General features: G+C 41.8%; 1 protein-coding gene across 2 annotated transcripts in view; it reads right to left on the bottom strand.

Moving 5' to 3' along the window:
* sh3pxd2b (SH3 and PX domains 2B) overlaps positions 1 to 16440 on the bottom strand; it is a 336589-nt gene that overhangs the window by 30412 nt on the left and 289737 nt on the right. For both annotated transcript variants that reach the window (XM_068043410.1, XM_068043411.1), the window contains one exon: positions 14240 to 14353. In XM_068043410.1, the coding sequence (XP_067899511.1) occupies positions 14240 to 14353 (114 nt within the window). The remainder of the gene's footprint in view (positions 1 to 14239; positions 14354 to 16440) is intronic.

The raw sequence follows: 16440 nt of genomic DNA, 5'->3' as shown, positions 1-16440 counted from the left end.
AAAGGATGTAGGGATTTGAACTGAAGGAAAAGCACTTTCAGGAAACTTGTGTAGGTATAGCTGGTCAAATGGCATCCTGTTCTGTAAAATGTTATGATTCTAGGTTGCAATGGAGGCGATATTGGACGGTATTTAATGGTGGCAACGAGGGTCTTACCCACCAGCTGAAGAGCTGGCAAGAGCCCCATGTCACCTCTTTTTGGAAAGGCTCACCGCATTACATGCCAATCAGGCATTTAACTGGGCAGCAGCAGGTCTTCTCCGGGATTAAGGACTCCAGTGATGGAAGTCTTGCCTGCTGAGAGCAGCCGGCCAATGAGAGGCTGGTAACTCTTTTACTCAGCAGCACCACTGTGGAGGGGGTGGCTGCTGCCGGTAATGCATGCACCCGAGGCCTCGGATCGTCGGTGGACCCAGGCCAGAGGTGAGTGATAGCAGAAGGGGGTTCGTAGGGTGGAGGTCACAGGGAAGGGGGCTGTAGGGCAGTCGGCAGTAAGGACGGAGGGTGGCTCTCAGTGGCCCCCCCTTCCCGATGCCGGGGCCCTCGATCAGGCAAGTAGTGCCTGTGAACGAGGGACCGCTCCACCCACCCCACCCCCCACACTGGGATCTGCCTAGCAACACGCACAGGTTTACTTGTCGTATTCCCTACGTGGTGACAGGCCCGCAAGGAGCACGACAGGCCATCCATGGGCCTTTCCGCCACGGACTTAATTGGGGTGGAGGCGGTGTTGTATATTGTTATACTATCTGTAAAGTGCTAGGAACTAATTAGCTAGGAACTAGTTGTTATGTGCAAGTGTTCCAATGGGGCCACATTCACGTCTGCACTGGAGAGTCATGGGATATGTAACACAAAACCAGTTCACCAGTCCTAGAGTAGGCAGCATGGTGGCTGAACAAATAAATGAAAAGCTCAAGCCTTTCCAAGTTTACGTGTGATTATTTCCAACATCTGGGAACCAGAAAACAACAAGAAGACTTAATATGGCGGCAGCGAGTGTCTGTGAATAACCCCAGAACATTTTAAAAGAATTAGATTGGGGAAATTGATCAAAATTAGTGCCAGAGAGAGAGAGAAAGAAAAACTGAGTGATTCGTGTGAAAACAAAACACAAAATGTCAGCCAGGACCGGAATGAATGCACAGCTACAGCCCATAATGAATTGGGAAGCTGATGATGTCGTAGAGGCATTACATAAACAAAAGTGCAGATTGACATTCAGTAGTTTCCTAAAAGGTACTGGTGAAGAGGAGAGGGTCAGCTATATCCTTCTGTGGGCTGGAGATAAAGGATTAAATTTATTTAGCAGCTGGGACCTAAGTGAAGAGGACAGCAAAAACCCAGACAAAATTTTTGAAAGATTCAGCACCTATCTCCAACCAAAATCAAATAATTGGATATACCGATATGAATTTCAAGGCCTATTGGCCTATTGACAATTTTTTAACAAGATTGAAAAATCAGCCAGAAAATGTAAATTTAAGGACACAAATGAATGGTTGATAGATCAGCTCAGTTGGGGTTCTGCACATCCTGAAGTACAGAAAGCTCTAATCAGAAAGAACAAGCTCACAATATCGCAGGCTGTAAACATTGCCAGAGCACATGAAACCATGAGCAGACAGATGAAGACACTGACTACCCTAACGGCTAGCCTTCAGTTAAGCCAAGAGAAAGGCAATAGGGTTGATGCAGTGAAACAACAACAAAAGAATGTACACCGGACAGATAGAGAGATGTGCAGGAGCTGTGGACGACGACACAAATTGACAGAGAGCAGGAAATGTCAGGCATATGGATCAATCTGCAGAGCTTGCAGAAAGACCAATCACTGGGAAAAGATGTGCAGAACAAGGCAAGAAGGTGGTGAACGAGTCACCTGAACCAGAGTAATAGGGCGAATGAGTAGTGAAAGAAACCAAAACATCCATACCCTGGAAGATGACGATGGGTTTGAGAACATGATAGACATAGAAACCACACAAATGCATGAAATATCTGGATGTGACAGTTTTCAGAGAAAAGAAATTCACACAGCCATTCAGATCAGGAAGAGGGTGAGAAACAAGTCCACAATGATAAATCTGAAGGTGAAGATTGATACTGGAGCACAGAGTAACATCATCCTGCTCAGACTATACCAGAAGATCTTTCCTGAGAATGTGGAGGAAAATGGTTATCCAAGAAAAGGTGCTCTGAAACCAATCTACTTCATGCTAACAGCATATAGGGGAACTGAGATTCGACAGCTAAGAACAACCCAAATCAAAGGCACACACAAAGGAAAAGATGTTAACTGTTAGTTCTATGTCACTGAAACAGATGGTCCTGCTATCCTGGGGTTGAGCAGTTGTGAAGAGCTGCAGATTATCTCAGTAAACCATGAGGTGAAGGAGGCAACACTGAGGGTTGAAGATAGTACACCCATTGAAAAGTGCCCTCCGATAAGAAGCAAAGAAGATCTGGTACAAATGTACCCAGAGTGTTTTGATGAGATGGTTGGATGCTTTGAAGATTTTGAGTATCACATCACTATTGACCCAGCGATGAAACCAGTGATTCATCCCCCACGTTAAGTACTAGTAGAACTAAAAGGAAAGCTTGAAAGAGAGCTCCGAGAAATGGAAGAAAAGGTGATTGCCAGAGTCACAGAGCCTACAGATTGGGTAAATTCTACCATGGTGAGAGAGAATCCAAATGGATGGCTAGGAGTTTGCCTAGATCCCTAAGATCTTAACCAAGAAATAAAGAGGGATCACTACCCTATTTCCACACTGGAAGAAATTACACCAGCACTGGCAGGGGCACAAGTTTTCAGCAAGCTTGATGCCAGAAATGGCAACTGGAATGTGAAGCTAGATGCAGAATCTTCATTGTTGACAATATTCAACACACCCTTTGGACAGTACAAATTCCTGCATCTACCTTTTGGCCTCAAAGTGAGCCAGGATGTGTTCCAACAGAAAGTAGACGAGCTATACAGGGGATGAAAGGAGCAGTCGGCATAGCAAATGATATCCAGATATATGGTGTGGATGGAAAAGATCATGATAACCATCTACATGAAGCCATGGAGAAAACCAGGAAAGCTGGGATTAAGCAAAACAGAGACAAATGCACTGTGAAAGTGACAGAATGCCAGTTCTTCAGAATGGTGTACATAGCTGACAAAGTCAAGCCGAGTCCTTGAAAGAATCTCAGTCATCTCTGGGATGTAAGCCCCAAGAGATAAGAGATAGTTGAAAAGATTCCTTGGTTTGATACAATACATGAGCTCCTCTATTCTGCACATGTTGGAACACACAACAAACCTGCAGGAGCTGATGAAAGAAGATGTAGAGTACCAGTGGTCAGAGTCATATGACAGGAGTTTCAACAAACTCAAAAAGGCAGTATGCAAGGAGACAAGTCTGTCATACTACGACAGTAAGAAACCTGTCACTCTGCAAGTAGATGCTTCCACAAGAGGACTGGGAGCAGCCCTGGTAGAAGAGGGAAAGCCAATAGCATTTACATCCAAAGCTCTAACGTCAGTTGAGACAAGATATGCCAACAGAGAAACAGAGCTTTTGGCAGTCGTGTATGGAAGTGAGAAGTTCCACACATATCTCTATGGGAGCAAGTTCATAGTGGAAAGTGATCATCGTCCATTGGAGCAGATCTACAAGAAAAATCTATGTAAAATACCAGCAAGACTGCAGAGGTTACTCTTGAGGCTTCAAAGTTATGATTTCACTCTAAAATATAAGCCAGGAAGATAAATGATCTTGGTTGTCACCACAGGAGAAACACGAGATACAAGATCTAGGTATAAAGATTCATCACCTAGCGAATGTAACACCACCGAAACTCAGTTAAATTAGAGATGAGACCAGCAAAGATGAGGAGTTACAGATGCATCTCAGCAAGTGATCCAGGATGGCCTGATAGGATACAGCACACAGACTGCTGTATTGCTGGCTGTATCAGAGATGACATCTCACTAGAAGATGGTGTTCTGCTAGCCGGATCCAGACTAATCATACCCAAAACAATGCAGGAAGGACTTCTCCCAAAGACACATGAAGGCCACATGGGAATGGAGAAGTGTAAGCTCAGAGCCAGATCAGCTGTGTACTGAAATAGGCATATACAATGATATTGAAAATATGGTGTCTACCTGCAATGTATGCCAGAAACACACAGTACAGAAACACACAGCAAAAAGAGATGATAGCTACTGAAGTACCACCCAGACCATGGCATATTGTAGGAGTGAATTTATTCATAAATAATCAAGAATGGTATCTCATAGTCGCAGACTACTACTCAAAGTTCCCTTTTATCCAGAAGATGAAAGACTTGAGAGCCACAACAATCATCTCACCAGTACGAGTTCTGTTCGCTGAGAAAGGGATTCCTGAAAGGTTAATATGTGATAATGGCACCCAATTTACATCGAGAGAATTTAGGGAATTCACTGACCAGTATGGGTTCAACACCATCACCTTATCACCACACTACCCACGGGGACACGTATTTATACAAAGACACGTCCAGACGGTCAAAAGAACACTTGTGAAATGCCAAGAGATGAAGGAAGACCCAAACCTGGCCTTATTGTCACTCCAATCCACACCTCTCAAGGCTGAAATAAAATCAACTGCAGAGATGTTAAATGGAAGAAAATATAAGACTACTCTGCCAAGCAAAATACATCCTTCAAGTGATCAGGAGGAAGTGAGACAACAACTCACTGAAGCACAGGTAAGAGGAGAGCAACACGACAACAAGTATGCTAAATCCCTACCTGAGTTGTTGAAAGGACAAACTGTGCCTGTGCAGGATCCAATCATGAAAACCTAGAGCCCAGCAAAAGTTGTTGGTAAAGCTGAGACCCCAAGGACATATATCATTGAGACTGAAACCAGTAACCAAATCAGAAATAACAGAATCCATATTCGACCTACACCTGAGCTGGAACAACAGAAAAGACCATCAACCGGAACCATCCAGCGAGACAACATTAACAACATCACCAGCAAGTGACACAATATCGCCTGTGCAGCGTGCCAACTCACCACTGAGAGCAACAAATGCCAAATCTTCAAGATGGAGGCACAAGATCTTACCACCCAAGTGATACTGTGAATAATATTTTTTTTAAAAAGACACGCTAAAAAGGGGTTCTGATTATTTCCAAAAGTTGGTTGATAATCTTCTTTAGTTATATTGACAGTTATATTGATACAGGGAATTATGTTTTAAAGAAAGAGGGATGTAATATATTGTTATACTACCTGTAAAGTGCTACAAACTAATTAGCTAGGAATTAGTTGTGTGTAAGTGTTCCAGTGGGGCCACATTCACGGCTGCACTGGAGAATCATGGGATATGTAACACAAAACCAGTTTCACCAGCCCTACAGTAGGCAGCATGGTGGCTGAACAAATAAATGAAAAGCTCAAGCCTTTCCAAGTTTAAAGTGTGATTATTTACAACGTCTGGGAACCAGAAAACAATAAGAAGACGTAACAGGCGGGAAGGTGGCGGGGTCCCCACCCGCCACCATCCCGCCCGATTAAACGCTCTCTCCCGCCTTCAAACTCGCAACAGGAGACAGCATTAAATCCAGCCCATTGAGTTGGCTGGTCCAGAAGACCCATCCAGTCCCAGATGTATGTAATGACTTGGATACTGTAGTTTCAATGCCATGTAGATTACACCAAGCTAGGACAGAACTGTGGACTGAAAGGAGGCAACAACATACTTACAAAGAAAGCTCAAGATGATTTGCACCTAGGCTAGCCAGTGATGAATGAAGTTCAATAGGTACAAATGCCAGGTTCTTTATATACTGGAAGTACAAATAGGAATCATACATACTCCATGAGTGGAACAGAACTTGTTGAGGGGTGCGTGGTTGTCAGAAGGAAACATAGTGGCATTAGTGGAGTTGTCACCTGCCATGTCCAATGTGAAGTAACAATAATGAAAGTAGCCAAAGTAGTTGAGTTTAAATACCCCATAGTCATGCTGAACATTCACATCCAGGCCTTAGAACTTGCACAGGACAATGAGGATGTTAATCCCAGTATCAGATGGAAGAACTATGAGGAACTACTCGATAAACTTGGCGTCTCGAAAGAGACATCTTAGTGCAGACCCTCAAGAAGTAAGTAAGTTAGTGAATGGGGTAAGGAAAGTAAGCCTCAAACATTACTTTATCATATGCTAACACAACAGGATAAAAAGCCATATATTTAGAATTATTAAGGGTAAATTTAGGACAGACATCAGGAAGATGGCAGTAAGCAGCAAGAATAAGATGTCATGAAGAACGGTTGAGACCAACTGACTAAGCAACGCTAGGTGCTAGAATGGAAAGATGGTAAAGTTGATATTCTGGAAGAATAAGATCTGAAGTAGGTGAAGGGCATTCTTCATCTGAATTTATGATCTTGTGAGAGCATATTAACAAGATATTGTATTAGCCTTATTTGCATATACAGATTAGATGGTGCCAAAATGGCTTTCCTCTGCAAGAAGCTCAAATGCCTGTTAGACAGGTATGGTATCATGACATTGTTAGGCTTAAATTAGAGATACAGCACTGAAACAGGCCCTTCGGCCCACCGAGTCTGTGCCGACCATTAACCACCCATTTATACTAATTCTACACTAATCCTATATTCCTACCAAACATCCCCACCTGTCCCTATATTTCCCTACCACCTACCTATACTAGTGACAATTTATAATGGTCAATTTACCTACCAACCTGCAAGTCTTTTGGCTTGTGGGAGGAAACCGGAGCACCCGGAGAAAAACCACGCAGACACAGGGAGAACTTGCAAACTCCACACAGGCAGTACCCAGAATCGAACCCGGGTCCCTGGAGCTGTGAGGCTGCAGTGCTAACCACTGCGCCACTGTGCCGCCCTACAGCTAAGAATGGTCCTATGGAAAACCCCATACTAAATCGAATTGCAGAATTGGAGCCAGAGAACTGTATTCTCCCTGTAGGATAGAAACAAAAAGTGTTGTAAATACTCAGCAGATGAGTATTTACAACACTTTCTGTTTTTATTTCAGATTTCCAGCATCCGCAGTATTTTGTTTTTATTCTTCCGATAGGATAATGGGTTCAGAAGTCTACGAAAATAGGGAAGTGGACAAAGTTAATCAGACTTTAACTGTGGTTACATTGCTAATATAAACATAAAATTATATTAGAAGAGAAAATTCTGCGAAATATGTTCATGCAAAACACATAGACAAGACACATACAGCACATAAATACAGCAAGCAGCTACAAACACAGACTACTGTAACAGCAAGCACTTGTCTCCATCCACCTTGACCCCAAACATTGATGTACAAGTCTCCTAAAGTCCGTCGACGGCCCACATGTCTTGGCAGAGACCACAATGTCTTAGTGACTGACAGCATGTTGGGAAGTAGGAAGTGATCAGAGTATAAAGAGCTCATTAATGATTCAAAATGTCACTGTTATAAAACTGTTACCTTTTCTCATATTTAAAGTATCAGAATGGGCAGTCAAAATGATTTACCTTAGATGAATACAATCATACTTGTAAGATGATCAGGAAATACCTGATACATATTAAATCATGTTATTTTAATCACTTAAAAATTTCTGCTATAGATGTATTTTTTAAAAACGTATTTAAAAACAGAATAAAATGACAAACTAAATGGAGACAAAATGACATCTGTATATACAGTGGCCAAGACAAATAAAACAATACCTGTTACAACTGTCAAACATTAAGATACAGGAAAGTTTCTTATTCTTTCTAGGCAGTGAAGTGCTTCTCAGAAAAAAAAAATGATTCTCAAGTTTCTGGAGAAACTAATATAACTAAGAAGCAAAATATCAGGCAGGCATTAAAAGCACTTCTGCTATTAAGTGATTATGCTCAATCTCACTAAGATCTTTGTTTTTTTTATTTTGTTAAATGATCTTTAGCTACGAATTGAAAGCACTGGTAGGAAACTCCAGTTGCAGCATGATATGATTTACATGACATTACCTATCATAAATGTGAAATAGAAATTTATAACTGATATAAAATAAGGGCTTTAAAATGAGGATTCAATTAAATCTGTGCAAACTGGTCTAGTTATTCCTTGTCTACTAAACGCGCTCCACCTGAAGACCACACTTGAACTTGAATTCTCATGTCCAACTGATTCAAGAGATGAACTAGTTGTCACGACCAGGTGAGAAAGGGGTCTAGGGTTCCCTCTCAGCCTTCACCTGCTCTTACCGTAACAGGGTTTTATTTTAAAACACTGTGTTTTTAGCTCCCCCTTAGTGAATCCTTGTTCACTAACTTCCAATTATAAGGCAAAGAAACTAGCCAAACAGGCTTTCTTAGGTTTAAAGAGAAAATGTTGAACTTTATTAAACTTAAACTCCAATTCGGTTGATGCCTACGGATATGTGACACGCCCACGCTAGCATGCATATGCAATACACACATGCAAATAGACACAGAAAAGAGAAGAATTAAAGTGGAAACGTTTGAGGCAATATCTGAAGATGGTTTTGGTTACTGTTCTTCGAGCTTGCTGTAATGTCCTTAATTGTAGGTAGGTCTTGCTTTTCATTGGGGCCCAATATCCTTCGTAAACCTTGTTTGATGTAGGAGACTTTTCTCTCTTGAAGTTCATTTGTCCTCAGCGGGTCCAGAAGCTTGTGAGAAAGAGATGGGAGCAGACAGGAGAAGTCTTCTCATTCCAGGAGCAAACAGTCTTTTCAGTCTTTGTACAATTCAGAAAAACCCAGGTTGCCAAGCAGGTTAGTCATGTGACTAGCTGGTCTGACCACGTCTGTTTGTGGATTCTCTTGTTTTAGCCGACCCTGGAATGTCTCTTCTTACAGACAATACTTGGTGGATAAAATTGGAGCAGGGAATAGCCCCTTTGTCCCTCAAAGCACTGTCTGTTAATATGCAAATGTTTTCTCCAGTCATGGCTGATCTGTTTAACAAGTGATTTCCTCGCTTCAACAACAGTTTAAAATCAATGTTCATATGACAACATTAATATGCCTCATTCTTGGCAGGTGGGGGTCTGCATGACATCTCCACACCCAGTGGAAGGAAATGCGATTTGAGAAAGTGCATTGCATTAAAAAGGGTTGAGAGAGAAAATATGATACAGGATATAAGATGCAGGTCTATCCTGAACTCTCTTTCAATGCTTTGCTGAGTCATGCAAAGGCTTTTGACTTCATGGGATGAGTGGTTCTTTTTTTCTAACTGTGGGGGATTATTTGCTAATCTCCCCTTTATCCTCTAGGATACTCCTGCCTACAAATATTTTTGTAGTCTCTTCTGCACTCCCCTGTGGCACTTTGACTATACGAGGCATCACCTTCATGGTTTCACTGCCCCCTAGAGGATTTTATTTGTCTCTGCAGATTCCTGTAAATGCTGTTAGCATCTCTGGTGGGGTGTTTCTTGTGTCTGCATTTACATAGGAGGATGTGAGGTCTAACTTTTCAAATTTTTCAGGGTTGGATGTAGGGGTTTTCATCTGGGATTTCCTCCAGGACTTCCTTTAACCTGCTCTCTTGGTCACTTTTTCCCCTTCCCTTCCTAACATTTTTCTAGCCTTCTGCCTGCCTGTCCCCTTTTGTTCTTGGCTCGGGTCCCTTAAAACCCTCTGCTGGAGGGTCTTCCTAACACTGGTACAGGACCTAGGGGTGCATGTTTCACTGTCGGTCAGGGTTTCCTCTCAACCTGGCATATGTGGCAACTCCTGCAATACTCCACCACATCTTTGTGGAGTTTTGGCCAGTCAAACTGCTGTCTTATGCGGGCTTTAGTCTTTCGTATGCCGGCATGTAGTATTGTGGGCCCTTCTTAATATTTCTCTCCGGTACCTCTGCAGCACCACTAACTGCTGAACTACTGTGCACTCCTTGCTCTTAGGTCTGTGGGGAGAACTCCATTTCCTCATCAGTACCTCATTCTTTAAATAGTAGCAATCAGGGACTCCCACTGCTTCACTTTCAGACTGGTCAGCCTGCGCTAACTCTCACAATTTTGGGTTGGCCCGTTGATCCTCAGCTAGGGAAAATCCATTTAACTCATTCCTTGGGTCTTCTAACTTCTCAAAGAGACTCTCAGACAGACAGACGTGGTCATCTGCCTACAGTGCCAATTCAGTCTCCTCTGGGAGAGCTGGTTTGATCATGGCCTGATTCATTACACATTCAGGGAAACTGCAGGGGACTGTCTCTTTCTTTCACTACTGGGGGGGCTACCACCTTCACCCCTGCCAGATCATTACCTAGGAGCAGGTCAACCCTATCCACAGGCAAACTAGGGACGATCCCTACGGTCACCGGTCCTGAAACTGGTCGCACTCCAGGTGCACCCAGTGTACAGGTACAGGCATACACTGCCCTCCAATACCATTCATCACCATTCTGGTGTTCACGGCAGTCTCTAGGGGAAAGATCAGGCCTTTTCCCAGTAAAAGGGATCTAGTGACCCCTGTGTCCCGGAGAATTACTATGGGCTTGCTTGCCGCACTCGAGGGGTATGGGGTTACTTTCCCTTCAAACACAAAACCTGATAGCCTTCAGGAATCCTATTACATTTTCCTGCACTTGCAGTGGTAGACTTCCTGGGTCTCACTCTTACTGCAGTTAAAGCCACAGCTTGTTCTGCTGTCCTTTCCATCAGGTTCACTTCTTCACTGAGCGTGTGTGCCCTGATTAATCTTACAGGTTTTCCCTTCAGTTTCCAGCAGTCAGCCTTTAGATGACCTGCCTTATTACAATGGAAGCACACAGGTCTCTGGGTCTCACTCCTGCTCACAGCACATTCTCTTTTGGCTAGAGGAGGGCCCCCTGTGTCTCATGCTTTTCTTTCTCTCCCAGGACTGCTTAGGCTCTTATCACCTTTCCACCCTTTGTCCTTTTTGGATTTGTGGGGGTGACTAGCAAAGGTTTTCCCCTGGGAAACCGACTTATCAATTAAAGCAAACTCATCAGCCAGAACGGCCGCTTGCCGGGCTCTCTCAACCCACTGCTTCTCCACATGGGTCTTTATGGAGAATGAGAGAGAGTGTTTAAATTCCTTCAACAGAATTGCTTCCCTGAGATTCTCATAGCTGAGCTGTACTTTAAGAGCTCTCAGCCACTGGTCAAAAGCCAACTGCCTAATTCTCTCATACTCTAGATAAGTTTGATTGGCTTGCTTCTTGAGGATTCTAAACTTTTGGCGAGCGGCTTCGGGTACTAATTCATATGCCCCGAGGATAGCATCTTTTGTCAGTTCATAATTTGATGAACTCTCATCTGGCAACAGGGAATAAACCTCATGGGCTTTTCTGGCTAGCTTGCTTTGTAATAATAGAGGCCAGGTCTCAGCTGGCCATTTTAGCTGCCTTGCCAGTTTCTCAAAAGACACAAAATACGCTTCCACATCTTCCTCATTGAATTTTGGAATTAGTTGAGATGGGTTTAACAATTCTATACCCAGGTCTGAATTATGCTCCTCCATATTGGCCATGCTTTCACTGGGGTTACTCTGTCGCCCCCTAGTTAACTCAAGCTGCTTCAGCTCTCTCTCTTCACATTCTTTCTGGGAGGTTCTTTCTCTCTCTCTCCTCCCTCTCTTTGTCTTCACATTTCTTCTGGAAGGCTCTTTCTATCTCTCTCTCTCTCTCTCTTTCACTTCCCGCCAATTCAAGTTTCCTCTGTTATAGTATCTTTACTAACAATACCCTGTTTGAGTCTGCATCTGACCCTGTTTCTGCTTCTTCAGATTCAAGAGAAAAATGGTTATCCAGTAGTCTTGGGAGTTCAGACTTCCTAGCCTTGGCACGGACAGTGATCCCATACTGCTCAGCCATTTTTCTCAGCTCCTCCATAGATAGTGCTTTTAACTTATCCTTAGTTACTTCACCCTAGCTTTGGGAGCTACTAGCTTCAGTTGCAGACATGTTGGTATTCAAGCACTCACAACCACAAGAAAATTTGTGTTGGAATCTTGCTTTTTTTGATTGGGAACAATTTGGTTTCCCACTTCCAATTTCTCTTGTTTGTCTATGGATAAAATCCAGGACGGTAGCCCCCAGATTTCTGTTATGGCCAGGTGAGAAAGAGGTCTCGGGTTCCCTCTCAGCCTTCACCTGGTCTGACAGTCACAGCGTTTTATTTTAAAACACCGTGTTTTTAGCTCCCCCTTAGTAAATCCTTGTTCACTAACTTCCAATTATAAGGTAAAGAAACGAGCCAAACAGGTTTTCTTAGGTTTAAAGAAAAAACTTTGAACTTTGTTAAAATTAAACTCTAATTTGGTTAACGCCTATGGATACGTGGCACGCCCACACTAGCATGCATATGCGAAACACACATGCAGATAGACACAGAAAAGAGCAGAAGAAATAAAGTGGAAACGTTTGAGGCAATATCTGAAGATGGTTTTGGTTACTGTTCTTCGAGCTCACTGTAAAGTCCTTGATTGTAGGTAGGTCTTGCTTTTCGTTGGGGCCCAGTATCCTTCTTAAACCTTGTTCGATGTGAAGTTCATTTGTCCTCCGTGGGTCCAGAGGCTTGTAAGAAAGAGATGGGAGTAGACAGAAGAGGTCTTCTCACTCCAGGAGCAAACAGTCTTTTCAGTTCAAACTCTTTGTACAATTCAGAAAAACCCAGGTTGCCAAGCAGGTTAGTCATGTGACTAGCTGGTCTGACCACATGTGTTTGTGGATTCTCTTGTCTTAGCTGACCTTGGAATGTCTCTTCTTACACACAATACCTGGTGCTCAAAGTCCATTACGGGTTAGACTTGAGCAGGGAATAGCCCCTTTGTCCCTCTAAGCACTGTCTGGCAGTATGCAAATGTTTTTTCCAGCCACGTTTACCAAGTCATTTCCTCGATCCAGCAACAGTTTAAACTCAATGTTCATATGCCAAAATTAATATGCCTCATTCTTGGCAGGTTGTGGGGATCTGCATGACATAATAAATAACTAAAATTCTATTCAAATGGAGAGAAATGCCGGACACGTCGTCCTACAGACATTGTGGGAATTATGCACAGAGGGATGATTCTTGGTTTCTGGTGCAGGTACCTCCCTCAACATCATCCTGTTTAAAAACTTTGCATTGTTCATCCAGTCTCCCTCATCAAGCCCTTATCTTTCTCAAGTTGACCCCCCACCGCCTGAAGTCTCAGTTTCATCACTGGAACGGTCATGAATGCATCAGTCTCTCAGTATTTAAAAATACTTATTACAGACATTTTTAAAAAGCAAAAACAAATGCTACTCATGACTGAATTGCAAATGTACTTAAATCTGTGAGTACTTTTCTACAAGGAGTGAATGTTCAGTCTGCCGCCCTTAACCCCTCCCCTGAGCTTAGCTGCTATTTTTCCAGTGCCTGTAACTGACTTGAGTAAAGACAAAGAAATAAATTGACTTATATAGTATCTTTCATGACTCAGGGCATTGCAAAACACCATACAATCTAGTCGAACCTTTGAAGTGTTGTCGCTGTTGTAATGTGGGAAGCACAGCAGCCAATTTGCATACAGCAAGGTCCCATAAACAGAAATGAGATAAATGACTAGATAGTTTTTTTTTGAAGCCATGTTAATTGAGGCATAAATGTTGATAAAGACGCTGGAAGAAGTTCTTTGCTCTTCAAATAGTGCCATGTGATCTTTTACATCCATCTGAGAGGGCAGAGGTGTGCTCACCGCATGCAAAAAAGATGACACCTCTAACAATGCAGCACTCTCAGTTCTGCACTGAAATTTCAACCTACATTATGTGCTCAAGTCCTAGAGTGGGGTTTGAATCCATGATCTTCTGACCCAGAGGCATGAGTCAACGCTAATAGCTTTTGATTAAATTCAAAGCTGAATGAAAACAAAGTTTTGCCCTTGTATTCAAGTACTCAAGGAAAATTGCATTCCAGATTGACAGAATGTTTTTTTAATATTATTGCTGTGTGGCTTTATAATATTTTATTACTTGTATATATGGAAGATCTCTGATTTTTTGGCAACTTTAGTTTGATTTAAGAATTTGTTTTGTTTTCAGCATAAAATATATGTTTGTGCATATAGGTAGTTTCATAATATTCAGGCTTTAAAAATAACTAATATGTTTATTCAGTTACAAAAGAAAGCTAAAAATAAGTCTTTTAAGTTGTAACACAGCAAGTACTATCTGAATAAAACTCTGTTAGTTTTGGCTGCTTACCTTCCCCTGGCTTGGCACTAACAATTGAAAGGTCATCCTGAGCTCCATCCTGGGCCTCCAAACACGTGGCAGGGACCCAACCCTGCTCATCAGCTGTGCTCACAAACCACCAACCTGGAAGCACAAGAACTTCATTTCATCAAATACATCAATCTCTTTAATAACTGCTTAATTAATTTGGTATCATTCCTGTTACAGCTATAAAACCTCTCCAGCTGTTGATTTCCAGTGCTGCTTTTTAATGTTCCATTTCTTTCCACTTGCATGCTTCCTCTTCCCATGTTTGCTTCTTTATCTGGACAGGTGGGCAGAATTATCCTAATCTAAAGACTTCCCCATTGCTGCAATCAATATCTTTCTATGCAGAGTTGGGGGAAGAGGGAATTTGAATTGAGGCATTTTGGAGATGGTTAATGTTTTCCTCTAAGTGATGCTTCTATGACACAGCTGCTCACTGTAAAGGCTAAAAATTGCCTGAGGCAAGTAAGTTTGATTTGAGACACATGCTTCTGTGAAATTACTTGCCCACTTGATTTATTAGCTTAGAAATTGAATTGTGCCTCAAAATGGATGTGCAGGAGGTGAGGTGTGCAATGCCTGTGCCAGTTACTATCCATGCAGGCACATATGATATCCTATTACTTTACTTGTGCAGTCAGGTTGAATAGCATTATGCATACAATCCTTGGAATAAATGATCTCGAGGAAATAATGGCTTCTAGGAAGAAGACCTCAGAAGGCAGAAGTAAAATTGGAAAATGGAGGAGAAATAAGCATGTTTATAATCTTGTTACATTTTACTGATACAAGTTAGCAATCATATCCTGCAAAGTGGCTAGAACTTGGGTTACCAAATCACATTTATTTAATGATTATTATAAACCACAATTCATCAGCACAACTTAGTAAGAGAGTTACAACGGAACGGAACTGTAGCCTGAACAAATGAAGATGGAGTGTTGCCAATGGTCTAGACTTATTTCCTTACAATCCAGATTGCCTTGAATCTGTTCCATGTTTGTGTCAATGCTTTTCACTGTGGACTGACCCATATAATTTCCTTCTGTTTGCACAGTGCTATTGCTTTACAGTATGACTTTTCCATGCATCTTTAAAGGATAACATCAAGCCACAGCCTCTCTATATCAAGAAGTACAGAACTGTCATCATAAATTGTGGCATTAGATAAACCTTTTCCTTTTGTTTTTGTAATTGAAACACATGGAGTAAAACTAATGGGTAAGGGAGGCCCATAACTGATCATATTGCATTTCATTGTATATCAATCATGAAATCTCATGGTCATCTTTAATTCTTTTATAGCTATGAGAAAGGATGACATATTGTTCATCTAATTTCATTTTAAATATGTTCTTTACAAACACTATTATATTTTATTCCCACAAATATAAAAGTTTTTTTTTTAAACTTTCACAGAAAATGAAGTAAATTAAGGAAGGCTAGTGACACAAGGCACTACTGACTTACTTTTTTAACTCCCCAAATCATCAGTTCACAATCTCAGTGAGATAGGAAAGCATTGGAGGACAAGTTGTCCCAAGCCACTCTCATGCACATCCTAGAACTCGATTATAGAGCAGCCAATACCTGTTTAGCCACTTAATAAATTACAAATGGGCATGGAGAAGGAACACAACAAAACTAACACAAAAATGAAGCTTTTATATCAAATTTAACAAGCATAATACATAAATAATAAAGAGGGAACAAATTGACACCTATCCTCTATAATTCTTATGTTTCATCAAGACTAAAAGTGAACAGAAACCCGTAACAGCAAACTGCTTGACAAAGCTGTTAAGCATTTCAATAACAATTTACATCTACATAGTTTCATGTAATAATGTCCCAAGGTGCTTCACAGAAGCTTATTCAGACAAAAATGGATTCTGAGCTAAGGAATGAGACATATGTGTTTAAAGCTTGGTCAAAGATGTGGCTTTTAAACTGGGTCAAAGGAGGAGATTGAGTTGCAGAGAGGTTTGGGGAAGTGAACCCAGAGCCAGAGGAACTCAGAATTCTTGGAGAGTTGTAGGACATGAAAAAGTTACAGTGATGGAGAGGATTGAGATCATGAAGTGATTTAAATACAAGGATAAGAATTTCAAATTTGAGTTGTTGGAGTCAATGTAGCTCAGTGAGCACAGAAGTGTTGGGTGAGCGGGACTTGTTGTGCAATA

The sequence above is a fragment of the Heterodontus francisci genome, chromosome 12 (assembly GCF_036365525.1).
Source record: "Heterodontus francisci isolate sHetFra1 chromosome 12, sHetFra1.hap1, whole genome shotgun sequence".
Taxonomy (NCBI): Eukaryota; Metazoa; Chordata; class Chondrichthyes; order Heterodontiformes; family Heterodontidae; genus Heterodontus; species Heterodontus francisci.
The sequence above is the reverse complement of the archived record's forward strand: the minus strand, read 5'-3'. Positions and strand labels throughout refer to the sequence as shown.